This window comes from Pollachius pollachius (assembly GCF_949987615.1).
Source record: "Pollachius pollachius genome assembly, chromosome: 1".
NCBI classification, from domain to species: domain Eukaryota; kingdom Metazoa; phylum Chordata; class Actinopteri; order Gadiformes; family Gadidae; genus Pollachius; species Pollachius pollachius.
Window position 1 is genome coordinate 42,559,775 of NC_136934.1, and position 22,012 is coordinate 42,581,786.

At 46.8% G+C, this 22,012-nt stretch overlaps 1 protein-coding gene across 1 annotated transcript in view; it reads right to left on the reverse strand.

The window, feature by feature from the left end:
• Nucleotides 1-12,250: 12,250 nt before the first annotated feature.
• Nucleotides 12,251-22,012, reverse strand: part of adgrb1a (adhesion G protein-coupled receptor B1a) — a gene marked incomplete at both ends in the record, with an annotated part of 52,612 nt that continues 42,850 nt past the window's right edge. The window contains 8 exons of the mRNA XM_079747676.1: nt 12,251-12,445; nt 12,894-13,052; nt 13,258-13,293; nt 14,108-14,796; nt 15,864-15,903; nt 16,136-16,231; nt 17,586-17,757; nt 19,271-19,369. Coding sequence (XP_079603802.1) covers nt 12,251-12,445; nt 12,894-13,052; nt 13,258-13,293; nt 14,108-14,796; nt 15,864-15,903; nt 16,136-16,231; nt 17,586-17,757; nt 19,271-19,369 — 1,486 coding nt within the window. The remainder of the gene's footprint in view (nt 12,446-12,893; nt 13,053-13,257; nt 13,294-14,107; nt 14,797-15,863; nt 15,904-16,135; nt 16,232-17,585; nt 17,758-19,270; nt 19,370-22,012) is intronic.

The window sequence follows — 22,012 nt, forward strand, 5'->3', positions numbered from 1 at the left end:
GGGGGAATTTTGAGCCACCAGCGCCGCCGCGAAAGCCCCCGCCTCGCGCTTCACGCGGACTGGGAAGCATGCGTGCATCGAATCCAATTGGCATTTCACAGGAGGCATTAGAATCGGCATAATCAACACACAAACACAAACACACACACACACACACACACACACACACACACACACACACACGAGCATTGCATTGCATCTCCGGGGGATACCAAGAGACATTATCTGTGCTGCCAACTGTACACACATCACTACTGACCTCCACACAGAACCCCTGAGGGCAACGCTGCCATAGCTGTCATTGATCTCTCAACACACACACAAACGCAGAAGCGTACGCACACACACACACACACACAGAAGCGCACGCACGCACGCACGCACGCACGCACACACACACACATACACACCATTTGATGATCTGTGTGGCCAGTCAGAGGGAGCAGGGCAGATCAATAGCTGCCATCTATCTGCTCCATGCTGATATGAGAGGGGATCATGTGGAACACGAGTGACTGATCTCTGTGGTTCTATCCAGGCGTTTGTTTCAGGCATTAGCATTCTATAACACAGTACCCGGGGAGGTTGTCTTGCAGTCGCTGGTATGTGTTTCCCTGTCAACACGCCCGTACGCAGTGTATGTCTTTCTGCCATCCGAAAGTTTACATTGTTGTTTGCTTTGAAGAGCCTCCTGCCAATTTTTTTTTTTTTATCCGTTTTGCTATTCAGAACGAAAACCACACGTTTTTCAAGTTGTTCAAGCAAGCTACTCAAGGGTCTTTGCTGTAATTAACCAAATGACAAAGTCACATGATATTTGACAAGAATAATGATTATGATTGTAATCAGGCTGCATGGGGTTTGCTATAATAAGCAAGCTGGAGAAGCAAACACTACTGAGAACATAAGGAGGAAACAAATGAGTTCTGAGTTGAAGTTCCACAGCTATGAACCTTAAATCTGCAGTCATACAGGACCTATGCAAGCGTTTATTTATTTACAGATTTGTATGGTTTCATGGGAAATGGCATCTAGATTTTATATTGTTTGTGTGGAAGCCACAGGGTGGTTTCCGTTTAGGCTTAAGGAACAAATAATTAATGCTCCCTTTATTTACAGGGAGTGTGAATGTAATCCACAGAGCATTTGTACAATTCCTTGTTTTTATATACTGCATAAAATCGGTCAGCCATGTTTATGCAGTACTATGTATAATTGTTAGGATGGGGTGGAGAAGACACACACACACACACACACACACACGCACACACACACACACACACACACACACACACACACACACACACACACACACACACACACACTGTGTGCAGGTGCAGCAGAGTTGTGCTGGCAGTACCACACTGCTGATCGCTCGTTCCTCTGTTGGTTCGAACATAGAGTCAAATCTGCCGCACACCACTCCGACGATGACACACAGTCAGAGCAACTCAGTGAATTGGGAGCCGCTTAATATTGCCTCTTTCTGCCAGATAAGCAAACACAAAAAAACAAGAAACAAACACAGGACTCATACATCAACATTCCCTTAGTGCCTCCATTAAGAGTAATGATGTCCGGGCTAGCATCATCTGTAACCTCCGCAGCCCGCAGGTCCACAATTAAGATTTATGACATGCTGCAGGAGTTAATAGGCATTAAATATCTAATGTATGTGCGTGACTGTAATGTATTACGGCCCAGTTTAGGCCATTACCTGCCAAGAACCCCTCTCTAGTCCTAAGGATGCAGTTTTTTCTGTCTGTGTTTGGATATTAATGATAATGAAACAGCTAGGGGGGTGGTGTACAACATAACAGTCCTGAAAGTAATGCATTTTCCTGTTTGGAAAAACGTTGAGGAGGCCTGGGAGGAACACACCACTTCCTCATGATTACCAAGAGGACGATGATTCCTGTAAACAATACGCAAGGAAGAAGTGTTTTTTTTTTTTTTTTTACTTTTGTTTGTTGTTTTTGGTTCAACCTAATTTATCCTTTGGCCATTTCTCTGTGGTCTTTTTACCCGCTGGTTCTTTATTAAACTCTGATACGACGGCCGTGCTCATAACCCGCATGGAGAAACGGAGCAGTGTTGTCCATATCATCACATCCGACCACACAAACTCCTCCGTGCCCACAGGAAATTTGGTTTAATACATTGAATTCCTTTTCTACGGTCCTTAAACACCAACAAGGAGGATGAACTATGTGTTCAGATGTTCCCTTGCTATCGGCTTTATTTATATTCATATATATTCGTATTTATATATAAATGTATATATAGCCTATATAGTAATCCCGGTGCTCTCTCTATATATATATATATATATATATATATATATATATATATATATATATACTACTCCTAGTGCTCTCTATATATACAGAAAAATATATAAATATATATACTTCTCCCAGCGCTCTACACATCTCAATTAAATGGAAGAAATGATAGGAAAGGAGGAGACCGCCGTGTCTGCACAGACGCTTCATAACACAGGACGGTTTAGACATGCCGGTGAATTATATGTCCCAGTTTGACATATAAAATAAAATGGAGAAAGAGAGGGAGGGAGGGAGGGAGGGAGCGAGGGAGGGAGAGAGAGAGGGTAATTAACATCCTACGTGTGAGGGAAATGGATTGGACAGGAGCAGAAGGGAGCACTGGGAGTAGGCTGGAGGTCCGGGCTGGACCTCGTTGAGAGACGAGCCAGCACACAGAGGCCCCGGCGAGCCACAGTGAAACCTAGGAGTCCTAATCATCTTTATTACTGTGAAAGCTTTCCTGGCACGGCTCATTCTCCATGCCGAACCAAGGAAGAAGAAAACGAAAAAAATACAAAAAGGCCCACAGTGCTTTTAGCAGGAACAGCATTACAAACCCCATATTGGGCCAAGGGACAGGCGATTATTAGAAAGGGGTTACTCGCTGCTTTTAACAGAGTTGCACTTCGAGCACAAATCTCTTAACCTGCTATAAAAGCGACAACGTGGAATGTATGTTTCACGTGGAGTCCACTTGGTTCCTCTTCAACTAAACCCAGGAGCGTCGCTAGCAATTGAAAACATTTGGGGCTGTAGCCCAGAAGTTAGAGTCCTTTTAAAACGGGGGTTCGGGGGTTTCTCCCCTGAGAAAATTTGAAAATCGGGCTGATGAACATGCAACTGTAACGTAGTTTGAGAAGTAAAGGAAAAACCAATCGTCATGTTTGACTCACGTCGGGGCAGGCCTACTGAGTAGCCTAGGTTAATGTTTACGTTAGGGATAGGAAAGTGCACCACATACACCAGCAGCCAAAATGAGACATTAGAAAAGCCTGTAGCCAAATAAACACTGTCATGCGCATTCCCGATGTCAAGCGGACCGGGTTGAATTCACTCTGCAGGTCTCCTGAATCTGTGCAAACTAGAGCAGCACTAAACAGCAATATCGATGTGATGCGCTATGCATAGAGAATCAAATTTGCAACATTTTGCGACAAATGATTCTAAATCTGCCCATAAATGTACAAGTCAGAATTTTGCGGTTTTCACTTGCTACAATATTGCATCTGTCAGTAGTCAAATTTGCTGAACAAAATATTAAACTTCAGTAATTGTTCATAGTCAACTTATATAGTCCATTTATTTAAGCTCTCAACACCATTACCATATGCTTTCCCCACATCGGCGGGAAAACACGGCACACGCAAAGTACATCCATGGAATCAGCCGTTCAAAGCCAGTCTGCATGAATTGTATCGCAACTGGATGGCAGGGGTTGCAGACAAGGAATACACCGCAGGGGGGAACATGAGAGCCCCAGCTCGCCGCATACTAGTAGCCTGGGTGCTTAAAGCCCGGAACAAGCTGGATACGGAGTGTGTGTGTGTGTGTGTGTGTGTGTGTGTGTGTGTGTGTGTGTGTGTGTGTGTGTGTGTGTGTGTGTGTGTGTGTGTGTGTGTGTGTGTGTGTGTGTGTGTGTGTGTGTGTGTGTGTGTGTGTGTGTGTGTCACTCTGTTCAGCCTGCATGAGAGTTTAATGTTGTCATTAGCTGTTACGTCTTTCTGACGAATAGCAGTTCAAGGCCGACCTAAGGCCGACCTGGGCTGCACCACTTCGGGAGGAGGCACTCAGTTACCCCCCTCTAGACAAAATCGAATTGTTTGCGACGTTGACCCGGCGGCCCCTAAACGTTAACGGCCCACAGGGAATTCTCCCAACTCTCCCGATTACCACTGTGCGCGTGCGTGCGTGCGTGTGTGTGTGTGTGTGTGTGTGCGTGTGTAGGCGTTATTCGATTGCCTGGTAAACATGTACGGTAATATTCATACTGGTTTAAATAAAACATTTGATAGTATTTCCCATCGTTGCTGAGCAAGAGTTTTGTTCGAAAGTTCAGTGATTGAAACAAATAAAAGCTATTGAAGCTATTGAAGTTTTACGGTACCAATGTCATGCACCTACCCGATGTCAAGTGGACCGGGTTTAATTCACTGCGGGTCTCTCTTCTTCATCCATCTTACCAAAGATATTTTATTACTGTCCTTCTCAACACTCTGATCTCACTAAAATGCTGGCAGCACGAAACAGCATTATTGACGAGATGCGCTATGCGTAGAGAAGAAAGCATACCGACGTTGAATTTGCGACATTTTGCAACAAATTATTCTAAATCTGCCCATATGTCAGAATTTTGCGGTTTTCACCCGCTACAATGTTGCACCTGCGGCTGCTGGTAATTCAACCACAAAGAAGTATACTTTACGGGGCTATTTTCAGCATTCTTTTTTTGTTTTTTTGACGGCACAGCGATCCGGGGCTATAGCCTCGAATGCCCAGGTCTAACGGCGCGCTTGGCTAAACCCTTTCACCGATGTTAGAACAAATGCATTAGCTTGGTAGGCATCCTCTGCTCAGATGGTGTAGATCGGGCCCCTCCACTCCGACGGATTCATCGGATTTGCTCGACGTTCTGATTGTCGTTGTAAAAACGTGTCGTTTTGGTAATATTTATTTTCAATTGCATATTTATTTATTCAATGTACCAGGGAATCCTATTTTCTGCTCGGTGTGGCTCCGGCGTCTCGACTGAACAGGCCACTGATGGTCGGACTATTATGGCTGCGGAGCTAAGCACTCTTGTTGATTTATTTTTAATGAGTTATGCAATTATGGAGGCAATAATATCCATGAGAAGATGAACCGGCGTCAGCTCAGGCCCGCGTTCTGCTGCGTCAACCCCACATTCCTCTCTGGTTTCAGCCCAAGGTGAACTGTTCCTCTGCCACCTAACAACACAACTCATGATTTTTCCGCTGGCAGGGACATTTTCGCTAAAGTGCAATATTCAGTCACTTTCCCTCCCTGGGCCTTTCACACTGAAAAGTGTAAAAAGAGTTAAGTGCGCTGTGTGCTTGTGAGCACTAGCGTGCTTTTTGTTAATCTGTGCACGTGTGTTTTGTGTCCGAGCAGGACATTAATCACTGACACAGAGCAGACACAGATCAATGGAGAAGGCTTCCGTCCAGACCCTGCCAAGGAGCATTGTGGATAAGAGTGATGGGCGACGGGCTGTAAATCAGCGTTTGTCAGGGGGTGTCGGAGGAGACAGATCAGAGGCAGATTTACCACCCCTAAAACCCCTTCCCCTACCGTCGAGGGAAAGAGAGAGATGGAGAGGTGGGCGGGGGTCATAAGCCAAACAATCAAGCCCGACAACAAATTCCACACGATGGGGGGAACGGACACAAACAACTTCCTGAGATACATTGCTCAGGAACTCAACGCTGTGAGTTCCTGAGATACATTGTTGACGTAGTACCTTGTTGGTAGAAGGTCCGATGGAGTCAGGACCTTGCAACGTGTTGCTTACCACATGCTTCCTTTGGGAGCTCTTGAGGAACAAAACGCGGACTAGATGATTCTGAGAAACACACTATTTAACTCTGCTAGATCACGTAATAGATGGGGTTCTGATTCGCTGGCAATGAGGTGACCACTGTATGTGCCGGTCGATGTCGAGATGGGGGGGGGGGCGGGGGGGTATATGCTCCTACTGTAATGACTACTTCAGCCAAGGCCCCATGTGTTATCTGTGACTGTTTGGTAGATAACGTGCTAAGTCTGCAAGATGCAGATGCTTATTTTTTTTCAGAACCATGTTTGTGTGTATTATAAAGTGTTCTCATAACTCCTGCATGTTCAGTTGTTTGGCTGCAGGCTAAAGCATCCCTGCATCCGTGTCTAGTGTGTGTGTGTGTGTGTGTGTGGATTCATGGTGTATGCGTGTCCTTTTTTCTCTTTTGATGACAATACTCATCTTGCTTCCTTCCATGTTCTAGTTCTCTTAACATGGACATGGGAATGGGATGCTAATCAGAGAAAAGCTATTTTTAGAAGTGGATCTTCAATGATTTGATTGTGTTGGAGAGATACTTTCTTTCACAACATGCTTTTACAAACAAACACACACACACGCACGCACGCACGCACGCACACACACACACACACACACACACACACACACACACATTAAAGACATAAACAAACGTTAATTCACACACATGAAGAAACACACACACCAACAGGATCAAGGACACACAATCCTTGACATCCTTGAAAAACAACCATATTTAACGTCCTTGTGTGCGTGGCAATGCAGAGTGGTTGCACAGAGAGGGATTGTTTTCCCCTAATTGGATGCAAGCCTTCCTGGTAGATCAGATTTATAACAATCACCCCCTGTGATTTAAACACTCTGCAGCACCTCTTTACTCATATAATAACACCAACAAATCATAAAGAACAAATGTGACAGTCGGCACATAAAAAGTACGGAGAGGAAAAGTGTTGGCGTTGACATGAAACAGCATCCACGCCCCACGCCATTCCACCGTTTAGGCATGAGACATATTTTTCCGCTGCTCGCACGACTGATTAACACGATTTATTCGCTACTGTTCAGGAAATTAAATTAAGAAAAAAAGTGGAAAGCAATGAACCTCACGGGAGTTGTTTTGCAGTAGCGTACCCCAGTGCTGCAGGGAAGCACGGTGCGGTGATAAGCCGTTGGCTATTACAGGAGAGGCCTGCTTCCAGCCCGACCTGCTGTCTGCCGCTGCCTTTATCAGCAGCCCGCTATAATAAGTTAGCTTCGTCCCTCAGCCTGGACATTGATAACGGTGTTGGTGTGTCTCACGCTTCCAATGTATGCCAGATTGGAGTGCACGTGTGTGTCCGTGAGTGTGATTGGAAGGCGATGTGTTTGTGCGTGTGTATGTGTGTGTGTGGGGATGGGGGGGTTGTGTGTTTGTGTTGTTTGGTGAGGGGTTTTGTGTGGTTGTGTGCGTGCATGCGTGTGGATTGGTGAGGGGGGCTGTGTGTGTGGAGGTGTATGTACCTGTGTGTTTGTGGTGGGAAGGTTGTGTGTTTGTGTGTGAGAATATGGTAGGGTGGGGAGGAGCTTGTGTGTATGTGGAGGAGTAGTTGAATTTACTTGTGTGTGTTTGTATGTATGTGAATGGGCTGGGAAGGTTGTGTGTGTGTGTGTGTGTGTGGGTGCATAAACGCATGTGCTAGAGCTTGCATTTGGCGACATGCACGAGTGTGTCCATGCTTGCCAGAGTCCATTCATGTCTACGCGTCTGGAACGTTTTCTCATTAGAAGTCCTTGCTTGTCCAGCTCTTCTTCTACTGAGGCCTGTCGTAATCGTCGTACGCGGCCTCGTAAAAACAGATGTCCTCATGAATTAGTGAGGTAGCGACTAGTGATGAAAGATGAACCTTTGACCTGGGATCCCAAAGCCAGAACTGTAACACCCTTGTGTCTTTTGTCTCGCAAAACCGCTGCTCATAATCAGACTCAATTTGACATCGGACTGTTTTTCCTTGTTTATCCTCCTCGTCTATTTCCGAGACATCTTATAGCAGCGGCAGCAGCAAGGGTCCAAGGATATCACGCTAGTCAAAGACTCACTAGTCATATCCACATCTCTCTGCCCCTCTGTGAAACAAGGCGACTTTGAACAATGATTTGTCCTGGCGGACACAATAACGATGTGAGTTTAATGCGTCTGGATGGTGACTAAAGAAGACAGCTGGCTGAAGCTTTGGTGTCTCGACAACTTAAGACCCACCAGAACACTTAAATCTACTGAGAGCATTCATGATTCTACCGAAATAGAAATACAGATGACTCTAGTTCATGATGAGTGTGAGTGTGTGTAGATGTGGTGGTAAACGAAGACAGCAATGACAAATACAATTGAGGAATTGTACATAGAACATTGCCGATAAGCAAGGCATGAAATACTACAAAAGTAAGTTATAGACAGACTACAGGTGACGGATTAAATCTGTACTCAGGTAAATTGTTCACTGTCAAGATAAATTTTCACTGACACAGCAAGGAGCATGCTTAATAATGATCAATGTTTTGCAGTAAGCACAACATGCAGTTGCATTTATTCCCATCAATTCCTTGTTCTTTGCATACAGGACAAAAGCTATATTAGACTTCCTGCTGTCCATCCTCTTCCAGTTGGTATATACATGGGCTTTTCTGAGGAACCATAGGAAAGCACTTATAAATAAGTCAGGCTTTTAGATAAGCTGGGTTCAAACAACATGTATGCTAATTAAGAACAACGAGAGGATGGGATGTGGCGGCCGAGGAAAGGGATTTGCATGGAAATCGTTCACAACTGACAGAAGGTGGTAAACCCCAATTCGGCTGAGGTTAACCCCTGGCAGCCACACATTTACCTATTTATTTTAAAATGTTACTTATCTGTGACAAGGTATTCATAATTGCATATGCTGACATTTGTGTTAATTGTTTAAAACGATGTCATCAAAAAAGCTCTTTTTCCATTCCCCCCCGAAAAATTGACACAAATCTAATTGTAGACATTTCAAAGCGCTTATTTCCGTAACAGGATTCATAATGGTGATGTAATGTAAACACCCTCGTCCCGTGCCGCACATGGCTCACACAGCGTTGAGAGCGGCACTGATCCGCAGATGCATTTACGTCAACAAAAGCAGCTAGAACACACCAGCACCCCTGACCGGTTTATAATGTAGATATACTTTTATTAGAAATATGACACATTCATCTTGTGCTCTGAAAACTGTACATTAACAAAGAGGCAGCCCCGATTGAAATAAAAACAGGGATGGGAGGTTGTATTGAATTCCAGGACTAAGATCTGAGAGAGAGAGGGAGAGAGAGAGACAGTTGGTGATATCAAAACACACACACACACACACGCGCGCGCACGCACGACAACACACATCGACATACACACACTCGCGCTCCGTCACGTACACACAGTTACGTTGTGATGCAGATCAACTTTATAGTCCTGCATTGTGGAGGGGTGAGAGGGGGACAGGAAGGGCTGAGGGGGGGGTGAGCGTTATCTCAATAACTGTGTTCATATTTCAGAGAATAATAACGATGAGAACAACTATCCCCAAGCACAGTAAGAAATATATTTATAGGCTAAAATCCATTCTTGTAGAACTCTGAAATAATTACATTTTGCTGTACATCAGGACTCCAAGTGAGTCTTGTGCTTTCTCAGTGTGCATCCATCAACGCCCCATTGGTTACTACAGGATCCATACCGTGTGTGTATATATATCCATATGCATATCTCCGCATACATACACAGCAATATATATAACCCTCATTTTAACTTCCTCATAGAATTCTTTACATACACCATACACACACACACTCAGACACCAAGACATGAGTAACTCTTTTTCTTTTTTTTTTGTCTCATCTTGCACCTGCAAAGATCTACTGTGTATGCAATAAAATGTACCAAGCCTGCTTGTACATCAAGCAATCGATGACTGTGACAGTACGCAGCCGCTGACCCCTGACCCCTTCTGCAACTCGCTGAAGATTCAAAAAAGCCAACGTGGTCTGGCGGTGACATCGTCGAGGTCATCGGCCAATGAGAGGTATGTGGAGGGAGGGGTGGGGGGTGGGGGGGGGCAAGCTGTGCAAGCTGCCAGTGATGACACTGATTGGCCACAAGGGGCCCAGTGTGCCCCGCCCCAGGCGTGGGGGAGGGATGGGTAGGGGAGGAGAAGGACGAGAGACTGTACTTTGGAGCTGCGAGCTAGGTCCCGTTCGGGGTGAGTTCCACACCCCGAGGTTCCGGTGAGAAGCTGAGGTACCCCCCTCACAATGTTATCATTGAGCGCAGGGGGCAGTGAAGGATTACAGTGGAACAGTACGAACAACAGTCAAAAGGAAATTATGAGGCCCAGGGACAGACTCCTGTCCATCACTGTAACACTGAATGAAGACCCAGGCAGGGACTGACTCCTGTCAATCACTGTAACACTGAATGAAGATCCAGGCAGGGACTGACTCCTGTCCATCACTGAATGAAGACCCAGGCAGGGACTGACTCCTGTCCATCACTGAATGAAGACCCAGGCAGGGACTGACTCCTGTCCATCACTGAATGAAGACCCAGGCAGGGACTGACTCCTGTCCATCACTGAATGAAGACCCAGGCAGGGACTGACTCCTGTCCATCACTGTAACACTGAATGAAGATCCAGGCAGAGACTGACTCCTGTCCATCACTGAATGAAGACTCAGGGACAGACTCATGTCCATCACTGAATGAAGACCCAGGGACAGACTCCTGTCCATCAATGTAACACTGAATGAAGAATCAGGGACTGACTCCTGTCCATCACTGAATGAAGATCCAGGGACAGACTCCTGTCCATCAATGTAACACTGAATGAAGACCCAGGGACTGACTCCTGTCCATCACTGAATGAAGATCCAGGCAGGGACAGACTCCTGTCCATCAATGTAACACTGAATGAAGACCCAGGGACAGACTCCTGGCTGTCACTGTAACACTGAATGAAGACCCAGGGACAGACTCCTGGCTGTCACTGTAACACAGAATGAGGACCCAGGGACAGACTCCTGGCTGCCACTGTAACACTAAATGAGGACCCAGGGACAGACTCCTGGCTGTCACTGTAACACTGAATGAGGACCCAGGGACAGACTCCTGGCTGTCACTGTAACACTGAATGAGGACCCAGGGACAGACTCCTGGATGTCATTGTAACACTGAATGAGGACCCAGGGAGGGACTCCTGGCTGTCACTGTAACACTGAATGAGGACCCAGTGACAGACTCCTGGCTGCCACTGTAACACTAAATGAGGACCCAGGGACAGACTCCTGGCTGTCACTGTAACACTGAATGAGGACCCAGGGAGGGACTCCTGGCTGTCACTGTAACACTGAATGAGGACCCAGGGACAGACTCCTGGATGTCATTGTAACACTGAATGAGGACCCAGGGAGGGACTCCTGGCTGTCACTGTAACACTGAATGAGGACCCAGTGACAGACTCCTGGCTGTCACTGTAACACTGAATGAGGACCCAGTGACAGACTCCTGGCTGTCACTGTAACACTGTCAACCCCAGTGGGGCGAAGAAGACTGCATGATTGCTTTTAGTTGATGCTGTTGATGCCGACTGCGCAGCGTCTTTCCCTTTTCCCTGTGTAAGACTCAATATTCAAGGCCATATATATATATATGTGTGTGTGTATATATATATATATATATATATATATATATATATATATATATATATATATATATACTAAATACATTTTTTTTAGAAAGATAACAAGTTCAGTTGTTTCATTACATAGTTGAAGACAAAAAATAAAAATTGTTCCAAGGACAAATGAAACGATATAAAAGTCACCTGTTGTTTCTCAAAGTGCTTCAGGATGTTTCATGTCCGTGACTCCCTGCTCTCCCCCCCCGCCCCAGACCTCACACCTCTCCTCCTCAACCAATTCCATCCATTAGCCTCATGAAAAACAACAACAGAAAAACAGCAACAACATAGGAAACCGAGTTGGGCAGTGCACTTGAGCAGTGTGTGTCTGTATCCCCACCCCCCCTCCTCTCCCTCCCCCCTCACTGCCACGTTGGTCTGGTCCAGTGGGGGAGGCGGGGTTGAGAGGGGCGAGGGCAGGGGGGTGCGGCACTCTGTTGAAGAGGGGATGGGGTGGGGTGGAGGGGAGAGAGATGATGTCTGAAGGGGGAGGAGGTGGCCGTTGTTCTGGCGTTTGGGGGGGGAGGGGGGAGGGGTGGCTGATTAGGACAGAAGACCAGGGTGTTTTCTCAGCAGTCCGTCTGGTCCGGTTGGTGTCCGTCTGTCCGTCCCCGGGGGGGGGGGGGGGGGGGGGGTCCTCACACCTCAGTCTGCAGGTCCATCAGCTCCTGGCCCACCAGGGGGATGGTGGCGCTGACCTTCTCCCACTCCACCGTCTGCAGCTCCAGGGGCGAGGCGGCCACCGTGTCCAGGTCCTTCCTCACCCAGGATGGGGGGGAGTGGGGCTTACGGATGCCGTCCCAGGGCCTTTTGCTGGGGGTCTGCTGCTTGTCCTGAAGGGGGGGGGGGTTTAGACCATGGTGGATGGGCACCTGTACTGTGTCGTTACTTATGAACTAACTTAATATTTACTTGCACTTAAATAAAATATTTTGGCTACTGTAGTGTTTCAATTTATGTTTTGCAGGCATTAAGAACTGTGTTGATATTCTCACTGCCTGCTGTGCTTGACTGCACCGAAATTCAATGAAAAGCTAAAAAGACCACGACGGAACAGCATCAACAACCTTCGTAATTATTAACATTAACACATCACATAAATAGCCACGACCAAAGCAGCGGGCACAACTCTGATTCTAAACATCAGAGCGCTCAGTCTGAGATTGACTTTTATCCACCTTTTTTAAAAGTATATGCGTTATAAATACCAATGCTAGAGATCTGACAGTAAATGGACCACCTGGACATTGACAGTAAGAAGAAATAGCGGGAATATCTTACACTCAGGTTGGTCTTGTCACTGCCGGCAGACGATATGCTCCATCTTTTGGCGGCTTTGCTGTCGACGGGGGGCGACTCCCTGTCCTTGTCTGCAGTGTGGATCTTCCTGTTCAGGTCCTGGAACATGTCCTGGTGCCGTTTCCTGGTGTGCATTATCTTCTGCAGCACGCACACACACATGGGGAGGACAGGAGTGAGCTCAGGAAGACACGTCACCCCCTGTACTCGCATCTGACACAACTGCAGATTATCATGCTGAAGTCTATCTTTTATGGTTTCCTTTCATGAGAAATGAATGGCGATGCAAAACAATAGTGGCTGGTTACCCAATGTTTGTTGAATGATGTGGTGAAACCAAAATTACCTCAAAGTCGAGCTCAGCATAGCGTGATTTTCGTCTCTGGGGGCAGAAAAGAGATGAAAATATGTTTTGATATCATACACCTTAAAAAAGAAACACGACAAGTAAGAGAAAGGGTTTTTTCTTGTTTGATTGAACGCAGGCTTCTTTGGTCCAGGACGAGGGAGGGGAAGGGGGGCTGGGCCGCAGAAGGGGTTTGCTTGTCTTGCAGCAGTGACTGGTGATAAAAAAAGAACAGAAGCCTCCGTGGTCGTCTTGCCGAAACTCCGCTGGCACAGGCCTGCGGTAAACAGCTTGTGACCAAGCGACCTTTATGTCCCCTCTCGCCGAGCGGCACGAGGAAGAGCTGACCTTCAGGCGTCTCAGTGGCGGTGGCAGCTGCCGCGTCTGCACTGCATTGTGGGGGATTGTATTTGGCGTCGGCCCTCCCCCCACCGGCCGGAGTCAAAAGACACCAGCAGGCGGATTGTCTTGCCACTAGCCGGCTCATCTATGTGTGTGTGTGTGTGTGTGTGCTATCTATGCCCGCTGCTGGTCTCCACACAGAGAGAACAGAGGGAAAACTGACCTTTTGGAAAAATGACATCTTTGTGGGGGACAAGCTATGCTGAGCTCCTCTTTTTCATGTGGAAGTGGTCGGAGTGAATATAAAGAAAAGGCCTTTTCATACCAGGCAACAAAAATAAAAAAATCTTTTGGAGTTCCCCCGATTCTCTTTCTCAAAGTGAATTAATAAATCAAACTGTGATGACTGGAGTCCTGAGGATGAGGAACATGATGGTGTTTGAATAGGTGATTTGACATGTGGACTCATGCATACGGCGTGCTTGCAGCTCCTCTGCTCTGGACTAACCTCTAGCGAGCTCATGGACAGCGTGGAGATGTTCTCGCCCTTGGACATCACGTTCCCACCGTCGCCGCCGCCGCCATCGCCCATGTTGTGGCCCATGTTGTGCAGGTTGTGCATGGGCGAGTCTCTCTCCGTGCAGGAGACGCTCACCTGGTCGGCCGGCAGGCTCTTCAGCCCGAAGCCCGGCATCCCGTCCGTCCCGGCCGAGTTGGCCAGGTGGACGAGCCGGCTCTGGGGCAGCTGCTCGACGCTCAGGTTGTACTTTGCCGCCGGGTCCTCCTTGCCCTTGGAGGGCTTCAGCGTGCCCGAGTTGTTGGTGGGCAGGATGACGTACCCTTGGTTGTTCCCCGGCCCCGGGCCGCCCCCCCCGCCTCCTCCGCCGTCCGACCCGCCCCCGCCACTGCCCTCTCCGGCCCCCCGCGGCGGCTCTCCGTCCAGCTGCTTGAAGAGCTCCCCGTCGCAGATGTAGATGGACTTGGCCCCCGGCAGCTCGGTGCTGATGCCCTTGGCGTTGGCGGCGGCGGCCTTGTCCCGGCGCAGGGTCAGCGTGTGGCTGGTGTAGTCGGCCACGTTCTGCAGGTGCACCTTGGCCATGCTGGCCGGCATGGTGTTGAAGTTGGAGCCCTTCTGCAGCGTGAGTGTGCCCGCTGAGGCCTTGTCCTCGCCCTGCAGGGAGGAGCGCTTCATGGGGCCTGAGAGAGAGAGAGAGAGAGAGAGAGAGAGAGAGAGATTAGTGTGTTTGACTCACAGCCAAAAGGAAACTGGGGACCCATCGCCAATGTTTCGCACAGCTTCCTAGATGTTGTGCGTTAAACCCTGTTTCTATGTGTACTTGAGTTCACTGCAATTCACTGCAAGGGACTTGCAACAAGGAGACATAGACGGAAAGAGACAGAAGACAAAGCAAATAAGCAACACCACCTAAAAGTCCCGGAAAAGCCACAGACGATACCCTCAGTTCGGCTCAGTTCTCCAGTGGATGACGGGGGAGTATATTGGTGGAGACTACACCGCCACCACAACCCCCGGGGTCAGGCCATAGTGGCATCCATCAGACCGCACAATGAGATTTAGGAGATTGGCGAACAACAGCGTTCAGAACCGCCAGCACTAGCGCCACAACCTCACGCAACTCAACCCCAACGAGACTAACACAAACATTTGTCTTCATTTTTCCTGATGCAGCTCACTCTTGAGAATGGGAGTGTGTTGAGGCGGGGGGGGGGGGGGAGGCTGGTGTCTGTGTCTCCATAGCTTTGTGCTCCAGATGCTTCTTCTGATCGTCTGTCTCGGGAGATAATCAGATCCGGTCTCCCAGCGTGGGCCTGCCAGGAGAGGCCCCTGCTATCTGATTCTGCACCGTAGGGAGGGGACTTCATTATACGGTGTTGGGTGCGGCTCAGACTGCACCCCCTATTTATCTGCATATTACTACTCAACACACAGTCCCGCCTGCCAGAGTCCTCTATCCTCAATCACGCTGTGCGGCTATCCCAAGCCCTCGTCAAAAACAGGCTTCGGGAAAAAAGGTTCTCAATAACTGAGGACTGGGGATGGCTGGGAATTTGAGTGGAACGAACAAACATCTGTTGTGACAATACCGAAGAGCGGTCTGGAAATCACTTGAGACAGCTTGTGGTGGTTATGAGGGGGGTTATGAAGGGACTTCAGTGCATATGAATACACAAGCCCGATCGCACACACACATATGCCCACATATTCAAACACATAGCACACACAATGTACTGCTGAAAATTACCTGAGCGACATGCGATATCCACGTCTTTCTCGAAGTCAGTCTGAAAACAAAGGGAAACAAAACACAGCTCTATTATTCACACTATGGGGACATGAACAGACCTAATTATATCAAATGGTTGCCAGGTAGGCTTTTCAACAAAACACAAAAGAAAGTCTCAAAAGGATTCCACAGCTATGTCCCTTGAGTCTTACAACTAATCACTAATCACATCGATGCTGACGGTGTATCGTCAAACTCAACACAGGAAGCATTTCACATCATCATGGTACCATAAGCTGGGCGTGTCCGTTCTGGAAAGATCCTCCTGAGTCTGCGTTGCCGTCCTCCTGGCGGTCCACCACACGACACTTGACTGCCTCTTGGACCTGGACCCCCCCCAGGGAAACACAGAGTCAGGGTTCCTGCCCTCCTTCCAGTCAAATGATCCCCCCGGCGGCCCCTGGAAACGAGGCTGTTCCGAGCAGCTGACCCTGCTGTTGTACAACATTCTAGCTCCTCTCCTGTTGCTCCTCAAGCTCTACTCCTCTAACTCCACAAGCTCCTCTAGCTCTAGCAACTATAGCTCCTCTCCTCAAGCTCTACTCCAGTAACTCCTCTAACTCCGGTTGCTGCTCTAGCTCCTCTGTTGTTGCTGCTCTAGCTCCTCTGTTGTTGCTCCTCTAGCTCCTCTGTTGTTGCTGCTCTAGCTCCTCTGTTGTTGCTCCTCTAGCTCCTCTGTTGTTGCTGCTCTAGCTCCTCTGTTTTTGCTCCTCTAGCTCCTCTGTTGTTGCTCCTCTGTTGTTGCTCCTCTAGCTCCTCTGTTGTTGCTCCTCTAGCTCCTCTGTTGTTGCTCCTCTAGCTCCTCTGTTGTTGCTGCTCTAGCTCCTCTGTTGTTGCTCCTCTAGCTCCTCTGTTGTTGCTCCTCTGTTGTTGCTCCTCTAGCTCCTCTGTTGTTGCTCCTCTAGCTCCTCTGTTGTTGCTCCTCTAGCTCCTCTGTTGTCGCTCCTCTAGCTCCTCTGTTGTTGCTCCTCTAGCTCCTCTGTTGTTGCTCCTCTAGCTCCTCTGTTGTCGCTCCTCTAGCTCCTCTAATTCCAAAAGCTTGTCTTGCTCCTCTAACCCCTCTTGCTCCTCTAGCTCCTCTAGTTCCTTGAGTTCCTGACTCCTCTAGCTTCTCTAACTCCTCTAGCTCCTCTATTTATCAACCTTGCCAAGCTTTTAAAGCTTCAAATTCTCTTCCTCCCTCTTTTCCTCTGAAATATTTGGAGCTTAAAACTGTGTGCCTATAAATCGTGCAACGGCGTGACAAACTCGTCATAAGTATATTTTTGATGTTACGCAGCATTTGTAGTTTGCAGAACTGGAGCGTGCCTTTGTTTTAATTTTTTTAACTTATTTGGCTACAAATCCGTTATTTGTCAAAAAGCTGTGACAGTATAGGGGCAAATTGAATTTAGCATTAAGTTAAGTTTTACGATGTGACTTTCTAAAACTTAAAATGTTACAAAATACGAACAAAACCAAAAAAAAACCACCAACAACACAAGAAAATGGAGGAGTGGACCTCTTCCAAAACTAATTATGTATCCATCTTATTAATTTATGTGAGGTAATGAATCATCCCCGGGGGGAGGTTGTAAAGTCTGTGAGGGCTAGAGAAGTAGGTGGCGGGCGAGAGAGAGAGGGAGGCGGCGGCGACGGTGGGTTGGGGCGGGGGGGTTCAGGGATGGAGTGGAGGCGTACCTCTCTGCGCAGGATGCAGTGCACCATGACGATGACGAAGCCCTCCAGGGAGTCGAAGACGGCGAAGAGGATCTGGAAAAGGGCCGAGCGACGGTCCGTGATGGCCAGCACGGCGGACATCCAGGTCAGGGCGAGCAGGGGCAGCACCACACAGGAGCTCCACAGAGACGCCCTGCAGCACAGCCAAAGGACCCAGCGTGAGCGGGGGAGTACGACCTTCCTGAGAACCATCATCACGAGGCTATCTGGAAATGGGCCCGAGTCTACAGTGTTCATCGTATGTTATTTGGGCAATAGCAGCAGATATAAAATTAGCTGTTTACTCGTCTAAAACAAAATCTGCATGGCTAAAAAAAACTAATGTCTTTCTTTTAAAACCGCCCATGCCTGATATGTTGCTTCTATGTTAAACATTGTCGATATCAATTGTAGAGTAATTAAAATAATTGCTGCCATTTCACTTAAGATTTAAAAACACTGCAAGACACACATTATACTTAATGGCACGGGCACAAAAAAAGAAAAAAGGTAAACATACATCCATACTCTGTAGATATATGTGTTTATATTTAACATATATGACATGCATGTATGTTCAAAAAAATGGTCCATTCAAACCATCCATGGGGCTGAGTCTATAAGACCCCCAGAGAAGGAGAGGAGGGAAGGGTGGGGGGAAGCGGATCGGGAGGGAATTGCAGAAGGTAAAGATGAGGACAGAAAGAGATGTGGAGTCATAGGATAGCAGTTCCTCCGCCCAAAACTAAAGGGATATATGTTTATTTATATTTTTTAGTTTTTATCATGTTTGTGTTCTGACTCAGTGGGACATTTTTGAGGGGGGGGGGGGGGGGGCTTTCGTGCATTGTTTTCATTATGTGTTCATGTGAATATGTTTTTGTTTTCTGACTTTATCTAGAAGAATAGATAGACATGGACATTGTTTCATGTACCATTACATAACGGTTTGTGCAGAAGTTCTAGAAGTCCCTGGACAGTTACATCACGCATACCATGTTTACACACACACACACACACGTTCACTACCTCTTATTGTTGCAATTGAAATGCTCATTAAGGATGTTTCTCTCTCCCTCCCCATGCCCACAGCCGGGAGACATTTCAATATTGTTAATAATAGCAGAATCTCTGCTCACATGAGTAGACTACCTTCTGTGCATTTAAGCAAAAAAATGCACACACTCCTTTGCAACAATATAACTAACGAATAATACAATTGTTAAATTATTTGGTAATTTAGTTACTATATAAGTCATTTGCAGACACACACATCCACACGGTATCCAAACACGTTCAACATCAAAATGTGTCAGCCTCTAGTGGCCAGTCCCTCTCTTTTTAAAGGCAGAAGGGAGAAGGAAGGAAGGAAGGAAGGAATGAAGATAGGCTAAGGGACATAGAGAGGACCGAGAGACAGAGAGAAAAATGAAGAGAGGGAGAGGAAAGGAGGGACGGGATAGGTAGAATTATAGAGATGGGAGCAGAGGGAGAAAGGAGACAAGAAGAGTTAAGGAGTAATAATTAGAAGGAGTAACATGGCGTTACTGGTAGCTGTAGAGAGAGGGAGAGATTAAGGGAGGGACAGGAGAGGTAGAGATATAGAGAAGGCAGAGGAGAGAGAACAGAGTTAGGAATAGTTAGGAGTAATAATTAGCGGGACTAACATGGCGTTACTGGTAGCTGTGGTGGACACGTCAGCCGATGAGATAACTCCGCACTTGGCACATTTGAGCGTCATATTGTACAGGGGCACTGTCATCTGACTGCAAAGTCAAATTAACACGCTGTCACATACACAGATACAAATACACCTGCACGCACACATCCCATATACACCCATACACACACGCACAAACACACATACACACACAACACATACACAAACGTGCACAGGTGCGTGCACGTGGACTGGACAGGCATGAGCACGGGCAGCTTGTCACAGTGACCTCTGACCTGTCTCTCTCTCAGGGCTAGGAGTTGTGTGTTTGCGTGTGTGTGTTGACATTTTCTTCTCTGAATTTATGTCTATAGGGGATGTTGATGATGAGTATTTGACATTATTATGGATAAAAGGAAATTTCGGTATGATTTTTATCTTTGGTGCTCTTTTCTTCCATGTTTTAGCATATTTTCTAATTACATATAAACTATAATTTACTAAAAAGGTCTAAATGCACAATTATTCTCTTTTTAAATATGTTCATAGCAATGTGGAATTACTTGCGCTACTTTGTTTCGTCAGCTCAAACCCTACCTTTACGGAATTAATGCTGGGCACTTAAGCAAGCATCCATCCAACATACAAACACACACACACACACACACGCAGTCAGTAGAGCATCATTAACATATGCACTACGACGTCAAAGTAGAGAACTTAATTCTAGTGCTAGAATTGTACAAAACCTATATCTGTGTATGTGCGCTACAAAAAACACAAGCAACATAAGGCAGTGTTATAGCAGCGTGGAGAACAGCTGGTTCTGAGTCTGTTCCATGGCTGCAGTGTTATGACGAAAGACCACCCTGGGAACGATGACCAACGAGACGAGTCCACAACCCAACGTCTCCTCTGCCCCACAACCAGTAAAGTCAAGAGAAGCCAAACCAAATCGATTGCATAGCCCCTGGGCTGCCTAAATTAAATTCACGTAATAGAATGATTTCAATTTCAAGTAAAAGGGCAAAAACACCCTCTAAATGTTTCGCGGGCGATGATATTAAAAAGCAATATGATTTTTTTTTATAGGGATAAAAAACATTTACCAACATAAATTCCCCTTGTCTTCATGGTGATGGTGTGTGTGTGTGTGTCTGTGTGTCTGGGGCTGGGTCAATGGAGCCTGCTACGCTCCCACCGAAAGCGATAATCGTCACGCACACACACTGACCCTAGGTGTTATTGTGCGTTTGCTGATAATCTGTCCATCGACTCACACGGAATCTGGTTTTCAACTCACAGCTGCCATTAGACAAAGGCATCACGATGTTAGCCCAACCTAATATCTTTGGAGGGTTTTACCCAAGGACAATCGACAGAGTGTGAACGCCTCCCGGCTTCTGTAAACATGCGTTCCGTATACGTAATCGCTGAAAAGAATCGGGACTCTCTTGTCTATTTTAATTTTCTCAGTCAATTACCCGTTGACACAGTCTCAGAAGCTGCTCAGGCCTGGCGCAGATGCTTCGTGTGTCTCATTAGATGCTGCACACGTTAATTAACTTCATTAAACATGAGACTTGGGCTTTGAACACAGAGAAAACAGGCACCATTGTGTGGTGGTAGGGGGGACAGAGGCACCATTGAAGGGGGAACCTAAGTCAGAGTCCCTACACCAACCCGCTTTGAGCTCCACCACAGCCGGGACAAAACGAACGGGATGCAGGAACACAGTCAAACTGCTGTGCGTGGTTTTGTGACAGCACCGTTACACAACATTGTTCAATCAGTTATGTTGAGCCCTCGTTCATTTCCCATGGCGGTTGCACAACCAGCTGTCCACAAACACTGGCCTACAAGTTATTTATGGCTCAAGACCGTATACGGAAAGACACATTTGTCCAGATGCAAAGACGTGTTAGTTTACCGAGAGTCTTACACGCACACACATACATTCACACCCCCTCATCGTCATTATTACAGATTTTTCTACACCCTAAGTATCAAACATTTAATTGTTTTAACTACTGTATTATTATCGTGAAAAATGTCATTGATCATTTAGATCTATTTTGTTATGTCAAGAAATTGTCAGAACTCAAACAATAAGGTTAAGTTAATATGTGTTTACTATTGCACTACCAGGTGTTAGGGTAAATTGCAGGGTAAATAGCGAGGGGTGTACTAAGGAGGCCAATCAGAGGTGCTTGCTAGCAGAGTGGAGGCAGCAGGGTTTGGTGATGGGCGGGGCTATTAGCCATACATCAAGAAAAAAGGGTGAGGTGGGCAGATATGTTTTACCCAATCACAGATGACATGGGGGAGGGCCTCTGAGGCTGATGTGTTCCTGATGGGAGAGCCCTGAGTGAGAGAGAGGGGATTCTGTGCAAACATGACTTTTCAGACAGCAAAAATAAAACAAGTACAGTTGAACAAAGAGATCATTGAAAGGCAAACATTGTTCAAGTTGGTAGATGAGAGAGAGAGAGAGAGAGAGAGAGAGAGAGAGAGAGAGAGAGAGAGAGAGAGAGAGAGAGAGAGAGAGAGGCAGATATAGATAAATAATAACAATTAGACACAACAACACTAAGTAAAGGCCTAACAGCCAACATTCAGGCTAAAGGCAAGCAGGGTGCATAGATTCTGTCATATGTGTAGTTATTTCAACTTCAGGATGTCAATTACTTTATAAACTATGATGCACTTGACTAGCACAAATACAAAAACTTTAAAGAATTCCTGATTT